General features: G+C 43.4%; 1 protein-coding gene across 1 annotated transcript in view; it reads right to left on the reverse strand.

Annotated features, from left to right (window-relative positions):
• Positions 1-23,725, reverse strand: part of RIPK1 (receptor interacting serine/threonine kinase 1) — a 259,789-nt gene that overhangs the window by 134,176 nt on the left and 101,888 nt on the right. Inside the window, exon 5 of the mRNA XM_069217742.1 lies at positions 4,175-4,409. Coding sequence (XP_069073843.1) covers positions 4,175-4,409 — 235 coding nt within the window. The remainder of the gene's footprint in view (positions 1-4,174; positions 4,410-23,725) is intronic.

Genomic DNA, 23,725 nt, shown 5'->3' on the forward strand with positions numbered 1-23,725 from the left:
AAATGCCAGAGCACTTTGGACTTTTTTCGGAGGTCTGTCAAGTTATTTCTCTTTAGGAGAGATTTCCATTTTATCTTTTTCATTTATAGAAGATGTCTGATGATTTATAGCTCAGAATATGTTCCTGCTTGAAACTCTCTTTACTTAAATACAAAAGCTTTATGCTTATGCATTTACTCTCTCATCAGAACTAGTTATTGGGTTTTTGAACGGACACCTTTAATCTGATTTATTTTGTCACCTAATCCTTTAATTTAGCTTATTGAAATTCAGTGATGGAATATGCTTGCTGAATTATTTTTAGATTATTTGCAATTCACACCAATCTGGAAATATACCTGATTTTTTAAATACTTACCAATGGATTACTTGAATTTACAGTGATGACTAAAGACTAATAACTCATGAATACAATTATGTGAATTTACTAACTGTTAATAAAAGCCCTTTAACTCATTTAAAGTCTCTTACCCGAGTATCATAATAGTCTAATTAGTGTGCTGACAAAAAAGTATTGGTGTAAATGATTGCTCCTTTTAAACTTTTTTCATTGATGAACCATATAACCAGTGGCGGGGATTAATAATGATTCAATCTGAAGATTAAGATAGAATTTTTTTTTAAAAACACGCGGTCAAGGGGTAGTAAAAGATGGTTTATCCCACAAGAGCAAAAGGAGCTAAAATAAACTGCCCAACTTTAGAATCGCCCAATTCCCTTAAGTTCAAAGCCCGAATTAAAGACTGAAAGAGTTCACAGTCCGAAAGGTGGTTGCAGTGATGGAGGTCAATAGGGCTATGTGTCGCCATTGTCTTTGTTGAGTTTTTGTTATTGTGTTGAGGTTATGTGTTTTGGTAAAGCTGATAATTTAGATGTTCTAATTTGCTTGGTTTGGAGCGGTTGAAGATGTTATCGGACTTGAAATACTCCAAGATCCAGGGACAGAAGAGACATACTATGGTAGTACTAATTACTAAGGTTTTGTGGTGTTGGTAAAAAGGTACCATTGACCCCGCTACAGAGATGGGGACTATAACAAATTGGTGTGATTGTACTAACAGAGATGGGAGATAGTGGAACCTAATGCACAAAGTGGAAACTATATCCATCAGGTTAATTTCCCAATGGTCAAGATCTCATATGTGAATGCAAGGGAGTCGGGAGGTGTTATTTCTGATTGTTCTTGCATGAATGAACTACTCTGACTTCTTTAGTGAAGTAGACCAGAGTTATTTGTTTACTATACAGGATACTACACCTCCTTTAAAAAACTTGCACCATTTTTTTTGTCTTTTTCAGGATATCCTCAAAGAATTGGTAAATCTATTCCTCCTTCAAGCTCACATTTTTCTAGAGAGAATTAAAAAGCCTCTTGTTGAGACGATGCCATCAACTGTCCTACTGAATGCTTTGTCATCCACCCTGTGGACTTTCTGCCCTCTTCGCTGAGGCACATCCCTCTTATGACCACTTGAGGTTATCTTCTCTACTTTTAATGCCCTCTTCCACTGACGTACCGAACTGCTACTTGTAATGTCGAGTTTGCACACCTAGGATTTAAGTGGACATTGGATAAGGATTCATGAGACAAAGGCTGCCCAAAGAACACAAAAATTCAGGGTCGAAATAACTAAATAGGGAACTGGGTTCAACAATAAGATCTGATGGCCAAGGATGAAACCCACTTTAAAAAAGCACTCTAGAAAAGAGTTTAATGAATTCCAAAAAGAATAGAGAGTCAACAGTCTCAGAGGCTACTGAAAGATATAAATACAATTCAAGACACCGACTCCATAACCTCCACCATATGGAATTGGGACACAAACACAGCAACTAAGATAACAGCACAATTGTTCTGTCAAGAAACTGCACATACTGGTCCAGCAAATCAATGCTGGTTTTTAAAGTATGATGGTACACTTATCAGAGCTAATTCAAGCAATTTGCAACTGTAGTACAAAAGTTTATTTGGCCTATAATTAGCAGAATATAACAAACCCCTTGAAAGTTTCCTCCACTGTTGGCTTGACATATCCGTGGGATGTCTGTGAGGGAGAGGGAAGCTGATCAAAGGTGCAGGTCTATTGTTGTAAGGTCAGGCATTTGTTGATGTATGTTGGTCCTTTGTGGTGCAGGGCCTCGTAGGCGTGGATCAGCATCTTGAACTAGCATCTCTTCTGAATCAGGAGCCAGTGTCATTTTTTGAGATGGGGTGTGATGTGGGTCCTTCTGGGGAGGTAGAGTATGGGTTTTGCCGCTGATTTCTGTATTGCATGGACTCTTTTCAGGAGGCGTGCTGTGATTCCTGCACAGAGTGTGTTTCTGTAGTACAGTCTGCTGGTGATGAGGGCCTGCATGACGGTCTTTCTGGGAGCCAGCTGAAGATCTTGCGGAGCATGCAAAGGATATGGAAGCAGGTGGATGATACTGCGCCGACTTGTTTCTTCATGGATAGCTGGCTATCCACGATGATATTGTGGTTATGGGCATGGTCTGTTGGGGCAAGGGGTGTGCCGAGCTCTGCGGGCCACCATGTGTCCATGTGGCGAGGTGTTGTTCCCAAAGATGAGGACTTCCATCTTTTCGGTGTTGAGGTCGAGACAGCTGCCCTTCATTCAGTCCACTACGTTCATCATGCATCTGTGGAAATTAGCTTTCGTGGTGGATGGATCATTGGACAGTGAGAGGATGAGCTGTGTTTCATCGGCGTAACAGATGACGTTGTGGCAGTGAGAGCTGAAGTTGATGGCCGGGGGGGGGGGGGTCATGTAGGTGTTGAAGAGGGTCAGGCAAAGGAAGGATCCATTGGGGACTCCACAGATTATCCTCTTGGGCTCTGAGGTGAACGGCGGGAGACTCATCGTTTGGGTTCTGCCGGCGAGGCGATCCGTTTGAGGGCATTTCCTTGAATCCAGATGTGGTGGAGGCTGTTGATTAGGATGTGGGTGGAGACTTTTTGTAACTAAACACTAGGATGTGGCCTCAAGGCACCTTTTGGTACTGTTATATATAGTAAGAAGTTGTATTATCGTATATTGCTAGAACCAGTGATGGTGAACCAGTCAATCATTCAGCATCAATAAAAAGTTCTTAGAAGTAACCACGGTCAAATATGTATTAAGCAAGAAAAAGTCTTGAAAGAGCAAGAGTCTTGAGAGCCTGGATGAAGAAGCAAAGCCAGTCTTAGATGTGTGAGTGGACAGGACATAGAATGAATCCAGAGAACTATTGTAACTTATATTAAAAGTAGATGTTTTCCATGCTCAATTGAGGAGGAAGGGGATTCTATAGAGAGATTAACCACCTTAAGTCCTGGATGGACTTGTGAAAAGGTCTATAGCCTGACAACCAGGAAAGAATCGGAGATGAAGCACAAAGGGCACAGTGATGGTGGTGGTGACCACGTTGGAATGGAGAGAACGGATGGTCCATGAGGTAATCCGGAAAAGGGCTGTGATGTAGGAGTGCAACCATTTGGTATTGTTTACGGACTTGGATCCGACAACATTAGCCTGTCAAAATGGCTGGATAATAATATTGGAATGGTGGTGGAAGAACTCAAGGCTTTCATGTGCTTCTTTCAAGTTGAGGGTTGAACAAGATGGAGAAACAAATTCTTTGAAGGGCAAACCCACAAGGGTCTTTTTAAATGTTTTGAGTTCTGATTTGGGTGTTTTCGATGAAGCAGTGTCTGGGCTGCAGTTGATATTATGGATGCAGTGTGTGGTCCATGGGCTCAGTATGGGCCGTGAAGTAGACACTGAGGAAAGGGTGAATGCTAGCTAAGTTTCAGGTTGATCCATAGGATCTTTTGTCTCTTTGCTATCTCTTCCCTACATTTTGCTTGTGAGCAGCAGAGATACACGTGGGGCTTTTTATAATGGGATTCTTTATTTGATACAGGATACCCCATGTTTTGATACTTAATTGTCGTACGGATTGTCGATGGCTTTTGAGCACCCAATAAACACATACAGGGGAAACACTCACTAAACTAACTGAGTTAGAACTGAAAGTCCTTTAACAGCTTCATCTGAGATGGGAGAGACTCTGAAACCTATGTATGGCAGGTCGGTCCAAAGTACATAAAATTATACTTGAAATGAGATATGTTTTTAGGTCTCTTTCCAACAAATTTGTGGCATACTTTCAAAAGATAAGAATATGCTCTTACTTTCATATGGCTCTTTACAGGCCAAAATTACCCAGAGCACTATGCCAAAGCTGTAAACATCTGACTTTTCGGTTGGCCTTGCATTGACTGACTTGAGATGCTCTGGAGCCATGAAGAAAAGAGTCCCAGCATTCGTTTTCGGGCCTGTGCTACTCTTCAATTTTCTCTGTCGATTGGTTTCTTCTTTAGTTAACTTGCTCCAAGCTTTAAATGAAGCTACACCTAGATCTGCAATCTGAAAACGAAAAAGCAAGTTTGTTATAGTGTTTTTTTTCATGGAAGTGAAAAAACAGTACATAAATAAAAATATTTGTTGTGCAGCTTGTAGGTCATTCTTTTTATCCATAGGTCACACAACCCCAGTTGTAGGACTATTACCTTGGGGGTAAAACTGCTTGGTGTTGGACGGCAGCACCACCGTGTGTAGATGGCAGACAGTCCAACACCAAGTGGAAGCTGTCAGTCTGACCTCTTCGGCTAGCTAGCAGCACCTCACCCGAACATAGAGAGTAAAGGTGATTTGTGGCAACGCAGAAACATGACACACTGACTCCTCAGGGAAGTTGTGGTCAAAGGATCAGACCCTTTTCTCTCAGTTACACAAAGTCACACATGCGAAGGCAGACAAAAAAATTGCAGGATCAGTTTCAATGTATTTATTGAAGCGACTGCATTCTATGATAAAAAACATGAGCTGTGATTATTAGGAGGATGAAACTCAATACATTGATGATTGTGACTATTATAGCAAACAGTCCCAGTGTCGCTGAATGCCCTGAAGGAAAAAGCAGGCTCCTGGTCCAAGCGGAATGCTGCAACTGCATAAGACTAGCAAATCTTTAATAACAGTTCGAGCATCAGCCGATCGTTGTGGCCACACCGATAGAAACCAGCACCATTATTCAACAGCAACAAGAATTGTATGCACCATATGGTTGTAAGGGACCACAATGGTCCAGGTACACACATTGTAATGGTTTGTTGAAAATTAAGAGGGGTGTCTACGGTGGCGTTTCACTGTCGACCCATTTATTTGTTGCCAACTATCACAACTAAGGATATACTGTTTGGTCTGTTGTAAAGACCAGGCCACCAATAGCGTTTCTGCAGAAGTGAGATGGTAGCCGCCACACCAGCATGGGTTGATGCAACCCCTTCATGTGCTTCTTTGATGAGCTCTAATCTCTGGTCTTGGTTGGGGATAACACAATCTGCCACTCCTGGTATTGTTGTAAAGGCAATGTTTTTGGCACTTAAGTGGTAGGAATATTTTGCAGGATATGCTCTTGGTAAGGGCTTGCCATCAGCCAAAGCTTTCACAGCAGCCAATGTTTCACCATCCAAACTCGTTTGGGAATAAGTAATCGCAGCAGCAGAAGCTACTGCAGATTTGGCAGCTTCATCAACCCAATGAGTTTACAACAACATGTATTCCAACTAATTGGTGACCCAGCATATATACTACACAAGACGTGGCAGCTTTTCTTTGAGATCTGCTACCTTCCCCCACAATAATTTGTGTTCTATGGTGTTACCCTTGGAGTCTCTGAACACACTTAGTCACCAGTAATGTATTCATTAAAGGTCTGGACAAAGTAATATGAATCACACACTATCAAAGCAGAAATTTCAGGATCTGTGTATTCCAGGGCCCAAATTAGAGCCTTTAGCTCTGCAAGGTGTGTTGTAAGGTCCCCCAGGGTCTGCGTGTAAGTCTGTCGAGGGTAGAAATCAACATCCCTCATTACTCCACAGACGGCTGTGCAGGCCACAAAGTATTGGCGATTGGTACCTACAGCTGGTTGCGCTGAACCATCAGTGTAAATGATGATTCTGTATTAGTCAAGAGGCAGAATGTTAGTGGACATGGGATACTCTAGTTCATACTGGAAAAATTCTTAGGTCTGAAGTTTTGGACCAAAAACGTAATTGAGATCAGTGGCAGTCAAGGAGGTAGCCCATTGAATCCAACGTGGCTGTAATGCCTTTGCATTTGAGACGCTCTCTTTTGAAACAGCCTCAAGGGCTGTTATTGGGGTAACAACAACAATGTGTTTTCCTTGGGCTACTGGTCTCTCCTTGATGACCACCGTCTGAACAGCAGTCATTATTTTTTCTGCTGTGCAAAACACTGTTCCGCGTGAGAGTACAAGTGAGATTTGAATATTATGGTTTTAGTGTCCCCTTAATTGAATGTGACGTAGGTGAACCCATTGGCATCAGGAATTACCCGGATTGCCAAATTTATTTTGTTGTCACATGTGCGCAAAAGTTTTGCTTCAAGCATGTCGATCTGTAATGCTCTAAGAATCTATGTGTTGTGCGATGTCCAATGTTTAACTGAGAAGTCTGGAAGGATTAAATCAAAGTGGTTTTAAGCTTTTTACATATTCTGGAATGTAAGTTCTGCCAAAATTAAAGAAACCCAGCAATGACTGCAAGTTCTTGATGGTATTTAGCGGTTGTAATTGCTCACATTTCTGTAGAAGTTCTTGATGGTATTTGGCGGTTGTAATTGTTCACATTTCTCTACAAATTCTTGACGGTATTGTGCGGTTGTAATTGCAAACATTTCTTTAGACATCGAGGAGCCAAGCTCTTACCCTCATCTGATGATTTGTATCCTAAGAATAGGACACTAAGAAAAGCAATCTTTGTTTTCTTGAAATTGCATTTGTAGCCCTGTGCAGTGAATCCCAAAATTATGCGATCCACCCCAGCTAAATGTGTGTTGAGGTTGTCAACTGTGAGATAGATGTCATCGGTTGTAGACAATGCCTCAGGATCAATATCATGCGATATTGATGTCACACAGGCAGAGAACAATTCTGGACTGTTCTTATACCCTGGGGGGAGTTGATAAAATCTTCTCTGAGAGCCTAGCGCAGAGAAGGCGCTTAAGTCCCGGCTTTCAGGAGCTAGATTTTCGCAGGAAAAAAACACTGGAAATATTTAAGGTTGTTTTGTATTTTTTGCGCACGATGTTCGTTAATGCTGGTCTAAGGGAATTTTGTATAGCAAACGTACATGCATGACTGTTTAAGTATCTGTAATCTAAGACTATTCTATATGAATAGTCTGTCTTAGGTATGGGAAACAAAGGGTTATCATAGCAGAGACGCAGAGATGAATTACTCCCTGGCACTCAAGTTGTGAGAGAATTTCCTTCACTGGTGGGTTGGAAGCTCAGTATCCCATTAAACATGAGGCTATCTGGGGAGTAGATCTTATCATAATAATGTGGTAAGGAGAAACTCCATGCCACCCCACACGGTTGCAGTACAGCACTGGTGCCTATGACAAAGCCCAATCTGAGGCATAAGCTTTGTTTACTGAGTCAGGAACAAGAACTGAGAAAAAAGGCAAAATAACATCTTCCCCCTGTGGGAGCATGAAGACTAAGTCAGGTGGCCAAGTTTTTTCTGCCAATAATGTGTCATGATTTAGTGTTAATCTTCCCCAGAAGATTACTTTAATGGTGTGCTCCATGTCTCCCTCAATTTGAATCCTTTATCTATAGACTTCATCAGGAGGGGAGACATGACTGCTGTTTCAACTTCAAGGAAGTTGTTAATTGCTGCTGAATCTAGAAGATCGCGAGGATTATGACGAACGAACGTGACCTCTTCCGCTCTATATAGGGGAGTAACTGCCCACGTCCTGTTCTTCAGTAATGTTCTCTATATGTGTGGCATGTTTAGCCGAAATTGCTGCAACCTTTCTCTTTTTGAATTGGGGTTTTTCTTTTCATTTTTGATCGAAATCTCCGATGAGCGCTTTGCCCCCAGCTATGCAAATCTGCTGGGGGGAAGGGGCAGGAGAAAGTGTCCACCGCACCAATAGATGACCGGTTTCTTATTTGGCAGGGCAGTGAGAAGGAGGCAGAAGACTTTGTGGAACACTTGAATGATAACAGTCTTATGGGCTCATTACAAGTTTGGCTGTCTTTCCGTGAGCTGACCAGCGGGAACAGTGTTAAGGGAGCCGAGGCCAGTATCCTAACACTCCAGCACCCTCAGAATATGCATTGTCGGCAAAGCAAACAGTGTGCATTTGACGTGCTGGGCAGGGGTGCCCCTGCACTGCCCACAGCATGATCGTGGGCAGTGCAGGGGCCCCCTGAGGCCCCAAGAACTTCCTTTCCACCAGCCTTTTCATGGCAGGCTCACTTCATGAAAGGGCTGGTGGAAAGAGGGGTTGTAATCAGCCAAGCAGCGCTGAACCATGTCTGACAGCGAGTCCGACCACCATCATGCCGTCGGTAACCTTGATCCCGGAGGGGATGGCGATGCGACCGCGAGAGTGGTGGTCTCATGACCTCGTGATGAGTCCTTAATCAGGAATTGGTGTGCAATATGAGTAAGGACCACATCAATTTTTTTAAACATTTTTTTAGACATCATTACACCGCAAACCGACAACAGGGAACGGCCTGCTTCACACTCTGACCATTCACCCTAATAATATGAAGTGGCCGACACGTTCAGGCCAGTCTTACAACAGATATCCATCCAGTCCACTTTCGAGCACTATTTTGTTTCCATAGCAATATCACAATTGGTTTGGAGTCAAGAGCATTTAAATGTTTGTATCACTAAGTTTCCCTATGCATGATCAAGGCCTTTGACTGAAACGTGCTGCAGGTGCTGGGAGCAGCAAAATACATTCTTCCTACCTACTCCTCATGAGTGCATGTGACTATTTCGTTTTTTACAAATTTCACACCGGGTGGCACCCTTGGTACCACGTGACACCCCTAAGTGGCTGCACAGCAAAAATGGAACTTGGCAGATTTGAATAATATATATACGAATAGACAGATATGGAAAATGTCACTTACCCAGTGTAAATCTGTTCGTGGCATGAGACGCTGCAGATTCACATGCTTTGCACATCCCGCCATCTAGTGTTGGGCTCGGAGTGTTACAAGTTGTTTTTCTTCAAAGAAGTCTTTTCAAGTCACAAGATCGAGGGACTCCTCCCCTTTCGGCTCCATTGCGCATGGGCGTCGACTCCATCTTAGATTGTTTTCCCCGCAGAGGGTGAGGTAGGAATTGTGTATTATAGTAATAGTGCCCATGCAATGGAGTAAATCCATAAGTACATAATGTAGTTTAAGGTGATATATTTACAAATTTACAAAAGTTCAAGATCAACTTCGAAACGGCTACAGGCTCCCGGGGAGGCGGGTGGGCGCATGTGAATCTGCAGCGTCTCATGCCACGAACATATGTACACTGGGTAAGTGACATTTTCCGTTCAATGGCATGTGTAGCTTCAGATACACATGCTTTGCATAGACTAGTAAGAAGTTATCTCCCCAAAAGCGGTGGTTCAGCCTGTAGGAGTTGAAGTTGTTTGAAACAAAGTTCGTAGTACTGCTTGGCCTACTGTGGCTTGTTGTGGTGTTAACACATCCACGCAGTAGTGCTTGGTAAACGTATGAGGCGTAGACCATGTGGCTGCCTTACATATTTCAGTCATTGGAATATTTCCTAGAAAGGCCATAGTAGCACCTTTATTTCTAGTTGAGTGTGCCTTTGGTGTAATAGGCAGTTGTCTTTTTGCTTTGAGATAACAGGTTTGAATGCATTTAACTATCCATCTAGCAATGCCTTGTTTGGAAATTGGATTTCCTGTATGAGGTTTTTGGAAAGCAACAAATAATTGTTTTGTTTTCCGAATTTGTTTTGTTCTGTCATTGTAGTACATTAACGCTCTTTTGATGTCTAATGAATGTAGTGCTCTTTCAGCTACAGAATCTGGCTCTGGGAAGAACACTGGTAGTTCTACTGTTTGATTCAAGTGGAACGGTGATATGACTTTCGGTAAGAATTTAGGATTTGTTCGTAAAACTACTTTATGCTTGTGTATCTGAATAAATGGTTCTTGCATGGTAAATGCTTGTATCTCACTTACTCTTCTTAGAGATGTGATGGCAATTAGAAATGCAACTTTCCATGTTAAGTATTGCATTTCACATGAGTGCATGGGTTCAAAAGGTGGACCCATGAGTCGTGTTAAGACAATGTTGAGGTTCCACGAAGGAACTGGTGGTGTTCTTGGTGGTATAATTCTCTTTAGGCCTTCCATAAACGCTTTTATGACTGGTATCCTAAATAGTGAAGTTGAGTGCGTAATTTGCAGATAAGCTGAAATTGCGGTAAGATGTATCTTAATGGATGAAAAAGCTAGCTTTGACTTTTGCAAATGTAGTAAGTAGCTTACCATGTCTTTGGCAGATGCGTGTAAGGGTTGAATTTGATTATTATGGCAATAATAAACAAATCTTTTCCACTTATTTGCATAGCAATGTCTAGTGGTTGGTTTCCTAGCTTGTTTTATGACTTCCATACATTCCTCTGTAAGGTCTAAGTGTCCGAATTCTAAGACTTCAGGAGCCAAATTGCTAGATTCAGCGATGCTGGATTTGGGTGTCTGATCTGTTGTTTGTGTTGAGTTAACAGATCTGGTCTGTTTGGTAATTTGACATGAGGCACTACTGAGAGGTCTAGTAGTGTTGTGTACCAAGGTTGTCTTGTCCAAGTTGGTGCTATTAGTATGAGTTTGAGTTTGTTTTGACTCAATTTGTTTACCAGATATGGAAGGAGTGGGAGAGGGGGAAAAGCGTATGCAAATATCCCTGACCAACTCATCCATAACGCATTGCCCTGAGACCGATCTTGTGGGTACCTGGATGCGAAGTTTTGGCATTTTGCGTTTTCTTTTGTTGCAAATAGGTCTATTTGTGGTGTTCCCCAACTTTGGAAGTAAGTGTTTAGTATTTGGGGGTGAATCTCCCATTCGTGGATTTGTTGGTGATCCCGAGAGAGATTGTCTGCTAACTGATTCTGAATCCCTGGAATAAACTGTTCTATTAGGCGAATGTGGTTGTGAATCACCCAATGCCATATTCTCTGTGCCAGGAGACACAACTGTGTTGAGTGTGTTCCTCCCTGTTTGTTTAGGTAATACATTGTTGTCATGTTGTCTGTTTTGACAAGAATGTGTTTGTGGCTTATTATGGGTTGAAAAGCCTTTAACGCTAGAAATACTGCCAGTAGCTCTAAGTGATTTATGTGAAACTGTCTTTGCTGAGTGTCCCATTGTCCCTGGATGCTGTGTTGATTGAGGTGCACTCCCCACCCTATCATGGAGGCATCCGTCGTTATTACGTATTGAGGCACTGGGTCTTGGAAAGGCCGCCCTTGGTTTAAATTTATATTGTTCCACCATTGAAGCGAGGTGTATGTTTGGCGGTCTATCAACACTAGATCTATAAGTTGACCCTGTCCCTGTGACCATTGTGATGCTAGGCACTGTTGTAAGGGCCGCATGTGCAACCTTGCGTTTGGGACAATGGCTATGCATGAGGACATCATGCCTAGGAGTTTCATCACCATTTTGACTTGTATCTTTTGTTTTGGATACATGGCCTGTATTAAATTGTGAAATGCCTGTACCCTTTGTTGACTTCGAGTGGCAATCCCTTTTGCTGTGTTGATTGTCGCCCCTAAGTATTGCTGTGTTTGACACGGCTGAAGGTGTGACTTTGTGTATTTGATTGAGAAACCTAGTTTGTGGAGGGTTTCTATGACGTACTTTGTGTGTTGTGAACACCGTTCTAGCGTGTTGGTTTTGATTAACCAATCGTCTAGGTACGGGAACACATGTATTTGTTGTCTTCTGATATGTGCGGCCACTACTGCCAGGCATTTTGTAAAAACTCTTGGTGCAGTTGTTATACTGAATGGCAACACCTTGAATTGGTAATGTATCCCTTGGAATACAAACCTTAAGTACTTTCTGTGTGAAGGATGTATCGGTATATGGAAATACGCATCCTTTAGGTCTAGTGTTGTCATGTAGTCTTGTTGTTTGAGCAGTGGGATTATGTCCTGTAATGTCACCATGTGAAAGTGATCTGATTTGATGTAGGTATTTAACGTTCTGAGATCTAATATAGGTCTTAGAGTTTTGTCCTTTTTGGGTATGAGAAAGTACAGAGAGTAAACTCCTGTTCCTTTTTGATGAATTGGTACTAATTCTAATGCTTCTTTTTGTAGCAACGCTTGGACCTCTAGTCCTAGAAGGTCCATGTGTTGTTTTGACATATTGTGTGTTTTCGGTGGGACGTTTGGAGGGAATTTGAGAAATTCTATGCAATAACCATGCTGGATAATTGCTAGGACCCAAGTGTCTGTTGTTATTTCCTCCCAATGTTTGTAAAACTTGGTTAGTCTCCCCCCCACAGGTGTTATGTGTTGGGGATTTGTGACGTGGAAGTCACTGCTTGTTTTGAGGAGTTTTGGGACTTTGGAACTTTCCTCTATACTTTTGGAATTGTCCGCCTCTATATTGTCCCCGAAAACTTCCCTGCTGATATTGGCTCTGATAAGTGGGCCTTGTTTGTGAGGTTGTGGGTTCTGTAGTTTGTCCTCGAAACCCCCCTCTAAACTGCATTTTGCGAAATGTGCCTCTGCTCTGTGGGTAGTAGAGTGCGCCCATGGCTTTGGCCATATCAGTGTCCTTAAGTTTTTCGATAGCAGTGTCCACCTCCGGCCCAAACAACTGCTGTCCGTTAAAAGGCATATTCAGCACGGCTTGTTGTATTTCCGGCTTGAATCCTGACGTACGCAGCCATGCGTGTCTCCTTATGGTTACTGCTGTATTTACTGTCCTAGCAGCCGTATCTGCTGCATCCATTGCTGACCGTATCTGATTGTTCGAGATACTCTGTCCTTCCTCCACCACCTGTTGTGCCCTTTTCTGGAACTCTTAGGGCTCATTGGGACGAAATGTAACATTTCATTGAACACTTACCCAATCATATCGTGCCAGCAGTGCCTGTGAGTTGGCAATGCGCCATTGGTTGGCCACTTGTGCTGCAACCCTTTTCCCCGCAGTGTCGAACTTGCGACTCTCCTTGTCTGGAGGTGGTGCGTCTCCCGAGGTGTGAGAGTTTGCTCTCTTGCGAGCTGCCCCTACCACCACAGAGTCTGGTGTTAATTGCTGCGTGATATATACCGGGTCTGTTGGTGGTGGCTTGTATTTTTTCTCCACCCTTGGAATTATGGCCCTGCCCTTCACAGGCTCCTGAAACACCTGTTTGGAGTGTTTTAGCATTCTAGGTAGCATAGGGAGGCTTTCGTATTGGCTATGAGTGGAGGATAGTGTGTTAAACAAAAAGTCATCCTCAATAGGCTCTGCATGCAGGGTGACATTATGAAATGCTGCTGCTCTTGACACCACCTGTGTGTAGGCTGTACTGTCCTCAGGTGGGGACGGTCTCGCTGGGTAACAGTCTGGGCTGTTATCTGACACTGGCGCATCATAAAGATCCCATGCGTCGGGATCATCCTGACTCATTCCAGTATGAGTTGGGGACTGCATCAGTGGTGGAGTGGCTACCGGTGATGTGTGCGTTGAGCGTGGTGGGGATGGTGGCGGTGTTATTTGTCTTGCCACCTTTGCCTGTAGCTGCTTGTCTTTTTCTTGAAAGGCAAGTCTTCTTTTCATCCTAATTGGGGAAAGAGTACTTATCTTCCCTGTGTCCTTTTGGATGTGGAGCCTTCTCTGAGTGTAGTCTGGCTCCATTGACTCTAGTTCTTGTCCGAACTTATGTCCTTGCATTTGTGAGGACAGTCCCTGTTCCTCTGTGTAGGAACCTTATTTCGGTTCCGAGGCCGGATGTTTCGGAATGGAAACTTTTTCGGCAGTCTTTTTCGGCTCCGACGACACTTTATTTTCGGCGTCCCAGTCTCTCGGTGCCGAACTTGCTCGGACCCGCTGTCTCAGGGTCGACTCTGCTGTGTGCCGGTATCTCGACCAGAGTCGGATGTCTTCGACACATGCGTGCCCTTTTTCAGTGCCGATGATCGGTCACCTGTTTTTCGGGTTAAGCCATGGCCTGCTGGCGGTGGCGTCCCCTGGGCTCTTGCGGTCTTCTCGTGAGTTTTGTGTGTCGATGTCTTACTCATGGTTTTAGGCATCTGTTCGGGATCGACCTCGTCCGAGTCCGACTCCTCGATGGAGAAGGTTTCTTCTTCCTCCTCCAAGTGTCTTTGTCCTGTCGGCGCCGACGCCATCTGCACTCTTCTCGCTCTTCGGTCTCTTAATGTCTTCCTCGCCCGAAACGCTCGACAGGCTTCAAAAGTATCTTCTTTGTGTTCTGGAGACAAACACAAGTTACAGACCAGGTGCTGATCTGTATAAGGATACTTGTTGTGACATTTGGGGCAGAAGCGGAGTGGGGTCCGTTCCATTAGCCTTGAAGAGACACGTGGTCGGGCCGACCAGGCCCCGACGGGGGATAGAAAAACCCCAAAGGGCCACCGGAGCTCTTCAAAATTCGGTGTTGATCTGTTGTAACTAACCGGATACCGAACGCAAACAATACCTTCAAATTTTCTGAGATTTTAACTATCTTTCCGAACCAAAACGCAGAGAGAAAAAGGAACACGTCCGAACCCGATGGCGGAAAGAAAGCAATCTAAGATGGAGTCGACGCCCATGCGCAATGGAGCCGAAAGGGGAGGAGTACCTCGATCTTGTGACTCGAAAAGACTTCCTTCAAAGAAAAACAACTTGTAGCACTCCGAGCCCAACACTAGATGGCGGGATGTGCAAAGCATGTGTATCTGCAGCTACACATGCCATCGAACATATATATATATATATGAAAATGGCACTTACCCAGTGTACATCTGTTCGTGGCATTAGTCGCTGCAGATTCATATGCTGTGCACAGTCCGCCATCTGGTGTTGGGCTCGGAGTGTTACAAGTTGTTTTTCTTCGAAGAAGTCTTTTCGAGTCACGAGACCGAGGGACTCCTCCCCTTTCGAGTCCATTGCGCATGGGCGTCGACTCCATCTTAGATTGTTTTGCCCGCAGAGGGTGAGGTAGGAGTTGTGTATGCTAGTAATAGTGCCCATGCAATGGAGTGAATGCGTATGTACATAATAAAGTTTTAAGTAATATATTTACAAATGTACAAATGTTTAAGATCTACTTCTAAACGGCTACAGGCTCCCGGGGAGGCGGGTGGGCGCATGTGAATCTGCAGCGACTAATGCCACGAACAGATGTACACTGGGTAAGTGACATTTTCCGTTCGATGGCATGTGTAGCTGCAGATACACATGCTGTGCATAGACTAGTAAGCAGTTATCTCCCCAAAAGCGGTGGTTCAGCCTCTAGGAGTTGAAGTAGTTTGAAATAATGTTCTTAATACAGCTTGACCTACTGTTGCTTGTTGTGCAGTTAGCACATCTACACAGTAGTGCTTGGTAAATGTATGAGGCGTAGACCATGTTGCTGCCTTACATATTTCGTTCATTGGAATATTTCCTAGAAAGGCCATGGTAGCACCTTTCTTTCTGGTTGAGTGCGCCTTTGGTGTAATAGGCAGTTCTCTTTTAGCTTTAAGATAGCAGGTTTGAATGCACCTAACTATCCATCTAGCAATGCCTTGTTTTGAAATTGGATTTCCTGTATGAGGTTTTTGAAAGGCGACAAATAATTGTTTTGTCTTTCGAATTAGTTTTGTTCTGTCAATGTAGTACATTAGTGCTCTTTTGATGTCTAATGTATGTAGTGCTCTTTCGGCTACGGAATCTGGTTGTGGGAAGAACACTGGTAATTCTACCGTTTGATTTAGGTGGAACGGTGAGATTACTTTTGGTAAAAATTTAGGATTGGTCCGTAGAACAACTCTATTTTTGTGTATTTGAATAAATGGTTCTTGAATGGTAAATGCCTGAATCTCACTCACTCGTCTTAGAGATGTGATGGCAATTAAAAATGCAACTTTCCACGTTAAGTATTGCATTTCACAAGAGTGCATGGGCTCAAAAGGTGGACCCATGAGTCGTGTTAGGACAATGTTGAGGTTCCATGAAGGAACTGGTGGTGTTCTTGGTGGTATAATTCTTTTTAGGCCTTCCATAAACGCTTTTATGACTGGTATCCTAAACAATGAAATTGAGTGCGTAATTTGTAGGTAAGCAGAAATTGCCGTAAGATGTATTTTAATGGAAGAGAAAGCTAGGTTAGATTTTTGCAAATGTAGTAAGAATCCTACTATTTCTTTTGCAGATGCGTGTAAAGGTTGAATTTGATTATTATGGCAGTAATAAACAAATCTTTTCCACTTATTTGCAAAACAGTGTCTAGTGGTAGGTTTTCTAGCTTGTTTTATGACCTCCATACATTCCTGTGTGAGGTCTAAGTGCCCGAATTCTAGGATTTCAGGAGCCAAATTGCTAGATTCAATGATGCTGGATTTGGATGTCGGATCTGTTGTCTGTGTTGTGTTAACAGATCTGGTCTGTTTCGTAGTTTGACATGAGGTACTACTGAAAGGTCTAGTAGTGTTGTGTACCAAGGTTGCCTTGCCCATGTTGGTGCTATTAGTATGAGTTTGAGTTTGTTTTGACTCAACCTGTTTACTAGATATGGAAGGAGAGGGAGAGGGGGAAAAGCGTACGCAAATATCCCTGACCAGTTCATCCATAGAGCATTGCCTTGGGATTGATCTTGTGGGTACCTGGATGCGAAGTTTTGGCATTTTGAGTTTTCTTTTGTTGCAAATAGATCTATTTGAGGTGTTCCCCAAATTTGAAAGTAATTGTTTAGTATTTGGGGGTGAATTTCCCATTCGTGGGTTTGTTGGTGATCGAGAGAGATTGTCTGCCAACTGGTTCTGAATCCCTGGAATAAATTGTGCTATTAGGCGAATGTGGTTGTGAATCGCCCAATGCCATATTTTTTGTGTTAGGAGGCACAACTGTGTCGAGTGTGTCCCTCCTTGTTTGTTTAGATAATACATTGTTGTCATGTTGTCTGTTTTGACAAGAATGTATTTTTGGGTTATTATGGGTTGAAATGCTTTCAGCGCTAGAAATACTGCCAACAGTTCTAAGTGATTTATGTGAAACTGTCTCTGATGTATGTCCCATTGTCCTTGGATGCTGTGTTGATTGAGGTGTGCTCCCCACCCTGTCATGGAAGCATCCGTCGTTATGACGTATTGTGGCACTGGGTCTTGGAAAGGCCGCCCTCTGTTTAAATTTGTACTGTTCCACCATAGAAGCGAGATGTATGTTTGGCGGTCTATCAACACCAGATCTAGAAGTTGACCCTGTGCTTGTGACCATTGTGATGCTAGGCACTGTTGTAAGGGCCGCATGTGCAATCTTGCGTTTGGGACAATGGCTATGCATGAAGACATCATGCCTAGGAGTTTCATTACCATTTTGACTTGTATCTTTTGTGTTGGATACATGGCCTGTATTACCTTGTGAAATGTTTGAACCCTTTGTGGACTTGGAGTGGCAATCCCTTTTGCTGTGTTGATTGTCGCTCCTATGTATTGCTGTGTTTGACACGGCAAGAGGTGTGACTTCGCGTAGTTGATCGAGAAACCTAGCCTGTGAAGGGTCTGTATGACGTAGTTTGTGTGCAGTGAACATTGTCTTAGCGTGTTGGTTTTGATTAACCAGTCGTCTAAGTACGGGAACACATGTATTTGCTGCCTTCTGATATGTGCAGCTACTACTGCCAGGCATTTTGTAAAAACTCTTGGCGCAGTTGTTATTCCAAATGGCAACACTTTGAATTGGTAATGTATTCCTTGGAATACGAACCTTAGGTATTTCCTGTGTGAAGGATGTATTGGTATATGGAAATACGCATCTTTTAGATCTAATGTTGTCATGTAGTCTTGCTGTTTGAGCAGTGGGATTACATCTTGTAACGTGACCATGTGAAAGTGGTCTGATTTGATGTAGGTATTTAGTGTTCTGAGATCTAGTATTGGTCTCAGAGTTTTGTCATTTTTGGGTATTAGAAAGTACAGTGAGTAAACTCCTGTGTTTTTCTGTTGAATTGGAACTAATTCTATTGCGTCCTTTTGTAGCAATGCTTGAACTTCTAGTCCTAGAAGATCTATATGTTGTTTTGACATATTGTGTGTTTTCGGTGGGACGTTTGGAGGGAATTGGCGAAATTCTATGCAATAACCATGCTGGATAATTGCTAAGACCCAAGTGTCTGTTGTTATTTCCTCCCAAACTTTGTAAAATTGGCTTAGTCTTCCCCCCACAGGTGTTATGTGATGGAGGTGTGTGACTTGTGAGTCACTGCTTAGTTTGAGGGGTTTTGGGGCCTTGGAATTTTCCTCTATTTCTTGGGAATTGGCCCCCTCTAAATTGTCCCCGAAAACCTCCCCTTTGATATTGACCCTGGTAGGTAGGCCTTGTTTGTGAGGTTGTGGTTTCTGTGGGTTGACCTCGAAACCCTCCCCTAAAAGGTGTTTTACGAAATGTGCCTCTGCTCTGCGGGGAGTAGAGTGCGCCCATGGCTTTGGCTGTATCAGTGTCCTTTTTGAGTTTTTCGATGGCAGTGTCTACCTCCGGCCCAAACAATTGCTGTTCATTAAACGGCATATTGAGCACAGCCTGCTGGATTTCCGGTTTGAACCCAGAAGTGCGCAGCCATGCGTGCCTTCGTATTGCGACTGCAGTGTTTATTGTCCTTGCAGCTGTATCTACTGCATCCATGGAAGACCGTATCTGATTATTTGAGATACTTTGTCCCTCTTCCACCACCTGTTGCGCTCTTTTTTGGAACTCCTTGGGTAAGTGTTCGATGAAATGTTGCATTTCATCCCAATGAGCCCTGTCGTATCTTGCCAAAAGTGCTTGTGAATTGGCAATACGCCACTGATTTGCTGCTTGTGCTGCAACTCTTTTTCCCGCAGCATCAAATTTGCGGCTCTCCTTGTCTGGAGGTGGTGCGTCGCCTGAGGTATGAGAGTTGGCTCTCTTACGAGCTGCCCCCACAACTACTGAGTCTGGTGTTAGTTGTGTTGTAATGTATATTGGATCTGTGGGCGGTGGCTTATATTTTTTCTCCACCCTCTGAGTTATGGCTCTGCCTTTAACCGGATCCTGAAAAATTTGTTTTGAATGTCTTAGCATTCCTGGGAGCATGGGAAGGCATTGATACTGGCTATGGGTGGAGGATAGGGTGTTAAATAGAAAGTCATCCTCAATTGGTTCCGAATGTAAGGAGACATTGTGAAACTCGGCTGCCCTTGCGACCACCTGTGTATAGGATGTACTGTCCTCAGGTGGTGATGGTTTTGTAGGATAAGAGTCTGGGCTATTGTCAGACACTGGAGCATCGTAGAGGTCCCATGCATCGGGATCATCCTGACTCATTGTGGTATGAGCTGGTGAATGCATCAGTGGTGGAGTTGTTGCTGGTGATGCATGTATTGATGGTGGTGGAGACGGTGGTGGGGTTGTTTTCCTTGCCACCTTTGCCTGTGGTTGCTTGTCCTTTAGTTGAAAGGCAAGTTTCCTCTTTATTTTGATTGGGGGAAGAGTGGTTATCTTCCCTGTGTCCTCATGAATATGAAGCCTTCTTTGTGTGTAGTCAGGCTCTGCAGATTGAAGCTCCTCTCCAAATCGATGTAATTGGGAGGTTAGTCCTTGTTCCTCTGTATAGGAGCTAGTTTTCGGCTCCGAGGCTGGCTGTTTCGGAACCGAAACCTTTCCGGAAGTGTTTTTAGGCTCCGAAGAAACCTTCTTTGATTTCTGCGTGTCTCGGTGCCGAAATTCTTCGGTGCCGCTGTTTCTGTGCCGAAGTTTCTCGGAGCCGCCGTCTCGGCTCCGAGGTTGCTGTGTGGCGGTATCTCGACCGGAGTCGGATGACTTCGACACCAGCATGCCCTTTTTCTGTGCCTTGGATGGGTCACCTATTTTTTGGGTTAAGCCATGGCCTGTTGGCGGTGGCGTCCCCTGGGCTTTTGTAGACTTCTCGTGAGTCTTGATTTTCGACGTCTTACTCACGGTTTTGGTTGTTTCTTCGGCGTCGAGTTCTTCCGAATCCGACTCGCGGACGGAGAAAGCTTCTTCCTCCTCGAAACGATCTTGACCTGTCGGCGTGGATGCCATTTGTAGTCTCCTGGCTCTTCGGTCTCTCAGCGTCTTCCTCGACCGAAACGCTCGACAGGCTTCACAAGTATCCTCCTTGTGCTCGGGGGACAAGCACAAGTTACAGACCAGATGGTGATCCGTATACGGATACTTGTGATGGCATTTTGGGCAGAAACGGAATGGGGTCCGTTCCATGAGCCTTGAAGTCGCACGTGGCCGGGCCGACCAGGCCCCGACGGGGGAATCAAAAAAACCTCGAAGGGCCACCGGAGCTCTTCAAAATTCGGTGTCGATTTGTTCTAACTAACCCGATACCGAACGCAAACAATACCGACGTTTTTTTCCGAGATTCTAACTAACTTTCCGACCCGAAACACAGAGCGAAAAGGAACACGTCCGAACCCGATGGCGGAAAAAAAACAATCTAAGATGGAGTCGACGCCCATGCGCAATGGACTCGAAAGGGGAGGAGTCCCTCGGTCTCGTGACTCGAAAAGACTTCTTCGAAGAAAAACAACTTGTAACACTCCGAGCCCAACACCAGATGGCGGACTGTGCACAGCATGTGTATCTGCAGCTACACATGCCATCGAACATATATATATATATGGAAAATTTCACTTACCCAGTGTACATCTGTTCGTGGCTTGAGACGCTGCAGAATCACATGCTGTGCATATCCCGCCATCTAGTGTTTGGGTTGGAGTGTTACAAGTTGTTTTTCTTCGAAGCAGTCTTTGAGTCACGAGGTCGAGGGACTCCTCCCATTTAGGCTCCATTGCGCATGGGCGTATACTCCATCTTAGATTGTTTTCCCCGCAGAGGGTGAGGTAGGAGTTGTATATATAGTAATAATGCCCATGCAATCGAGTAAGTATGTATGTACATAATGTGACTAAAAGTATTATATTTACAAATGTACAAGTCTAATTTTAATAAACTTATAACAGCTACAGGCTCCCGGGGAGGTGGGAGGGCGCATGTGAATCTGCAGCGTCTCATGCCACGAACAGATGTACACTGGGTAAGTGACATTTTCCGTTCGATGGCATGTGTAGCTGCAGATACACATGCTGTGCATAGACTAGTAAGCAGTTATCTCCCCAAAAGCGGTGGTTTAGCCTGTAGGAGTTAAAGTTCTGAAATAATGTTCTTAGTACTGCTTGTCCTACTGTGGCTTGTTGTGTTGTTAACACATCCACACAGTAATGTTTAGTGAATGTATGAGGCGTAGACCATGTGGCTGCCTTACAGATTTCTGTCATTGGTATATTTCCTAGAAAGGCCATTGTGGCGCCTTTCTTTCTAGTGGAGTGTGCCTTCGGTGTAATAGGCTACTCTCTTTTAGCTTTAACATAACAGGTTTGAATACATTTAACTATCCATCTGGCAATGCCTTGTTTGGATATTGGATTTCCTGTATAAGGTTTTTGGTAAGCTACAAACAATTGTTTTGTCTTGTGAAACTGTTTGGTTCTATCAATGTAGTACATTAGAGCTCTCTTTATGTCTAATGTATGTAATGCTCTTTCAGCTACAGAGTCTGGTTGTGGAAAAAACACTGGGAGTTCCACAGTTTGGTTTAAGTGGAACAGTGATATAACTTTTGGCAAAAATCTGGGATTTGTGCGTAGAACCAATTTATGTTTGTGTATTTGTATAAAGGGTTCTTGTATGGTAAAGGCTTGTATTTCACTCACTCTTCTGAGGGATGTGATAGCTATTAGAAAGGCTACTTTCCAAGTTAAGAATTGCATTTCACAAGAGTGCATGGGTTCAAATGGTGGACCCATGAGTCGCGTTAATACAATATTGAGGTTCCACGAAGGAACTGGTGGTGTCCTTGGAGGTATGATTCTTTTTAGTCCCTCCATAAATGCTTTAATGACTGGGATTCTAAAAAGTGATGTATGTGTAATCTGCATATAGGCAGATATTGCAGTGAGATGGATCTTAATGGAAGAAAATGCTAGATTAGACTTTTGTAAGTGTAATAAATAGCTTACAATGTCCTTTGTGGAGGCATGTTGTGGTTGAATTTGATTAGTGTGGCAGTAGCAAACTAATCTCTTCCATTTGTTTGCGTAACAATGTCTTGTTGTAGGTTTTCTGGCTTGTTTAATAACCTCCATACACTCTTGTGTAAGATTTAAATGTCCAAATTCTAAGACTTCAGGAGCCAGATCGCTAGATTGAGCGATGCTGGATTCGGGTGTCTGATCTGCTGTTTGTGTTGAGTTAACAGATCTGGTCTGTTTGGTAGTTTGATATGAGGCACTACTGACAGGTCTTGTAATGTTGTGTACCAAGGTTGTCGTGCCCAAGTTGGTGCTATTAGTATTAGTTTGAGTTTGCTTTGACTCAATTTGTTTACATGATACGGAAGGAGTGGGAGAGGGGGAAAAGCGTAAGCAAATATCCCTGACCAACTCATCCATAACTCATTGCCTTTGGAGTGAGGCTGTGGGTACCTGGATGCAAAGTTTTGGCATTTTGCGTTTTTCTTTTGTTGAGAATAGGTCTATTTGCGGTATTCCCCACTTTTGGAAGTAGGTTTGCAGTATCTGTGGATGAATCTCCCATTCGTGGATCTGTTGGTGATCTCGACTGAGATTGTCGGCCAATTGGTTATGAATTCCTGGGATGTATTGCGCTATTAGGCGAATGTGAATCGCCCAATGCCAAATCTTCTGTGCTAAGAGACACAGTTGTGATGATTGTGTGCCTCCCTGTTTGTTTAAGTAATACATTGTTGTCATGTTGTCCGTTTTGACAAGAATGTGTTTGTGGGTTATTAGCGGTTGAAATGCATCTGTTGTGATTACGTATTGAGGCACTGGGTCTTAGAAAGTCCGCCCTTGGTTTAAATTTACAGGATTCCACCATTGAAGCGAGGTGTGTGTTTGGCGGTCTATCAACACTAGATCTTGAAGTTGACCCTGTGCTTGTGTCCATTGTGTTGCTAGGCACTGTTGTAAGGGCTGCATGTGTAATCTTGCATTTGGGACAATGGCTATGCATGAGGACATCATGCCTAGTAGTTTAATTACTAGTTTTACCTGATACTTTTGGTTTGGGTGCATGCTTTGTATTACGTTTTGGAATGCTTGTACCCTTTGTGGACTTGGAGTGGCAATCCCTTTTTTTGTGTTGATTGTTGCTCCTAAGTATTGTTGTATTTGACACAGCTGTAATTGTGATTTTTGGTAGTTTAGTGAGAACCCTAGCTTGTAAAGGGTTTCTATGACGTTTTGTGTGTGTTGAAGACACTGTTTTTGGGTGTTGGTTTTGATTAACCAATCGTCTAGATACGGGAATACGTGTATGTGCTGTCTTCTGATATGTGCCGCTACTACTGCAAGGCATTTTGTAAATACCCTTGGTGCTGTTGTTATTCCGAATGGTAACACTTTGAACTGGTAATGTACTCCTTGGATTACAAACCTTAAGTATTTCCTGTGTGAAGGATGTATGGGTATATGGAAGTACACATCTTTGAGATCTAATGTTGTCATGTAGTCTTGTTGTTTGAGCAAGGGGATTACGTCTTGAAGTGTCACCATGTGAAAGTGATCTGATTTGATGTAAAGATTTAGTGTTCTGAGA

Source organism: Pleurodeles waltl, chromosome 2_1 (genome assembly GCF_031143425.1).
Source record: "Pleurodeles waltl isolate 20211129_DDA chromosome 2_1, aPleWal1.hap1.20221129, whole genome shotgun sequence".
Classification (NCBI taxonomy): Eukaryota; Metazoa; Chordata; class Amphibia; order Caudata; family Salamandridae; genus Pleurodeles; species Pleurodeles waltl.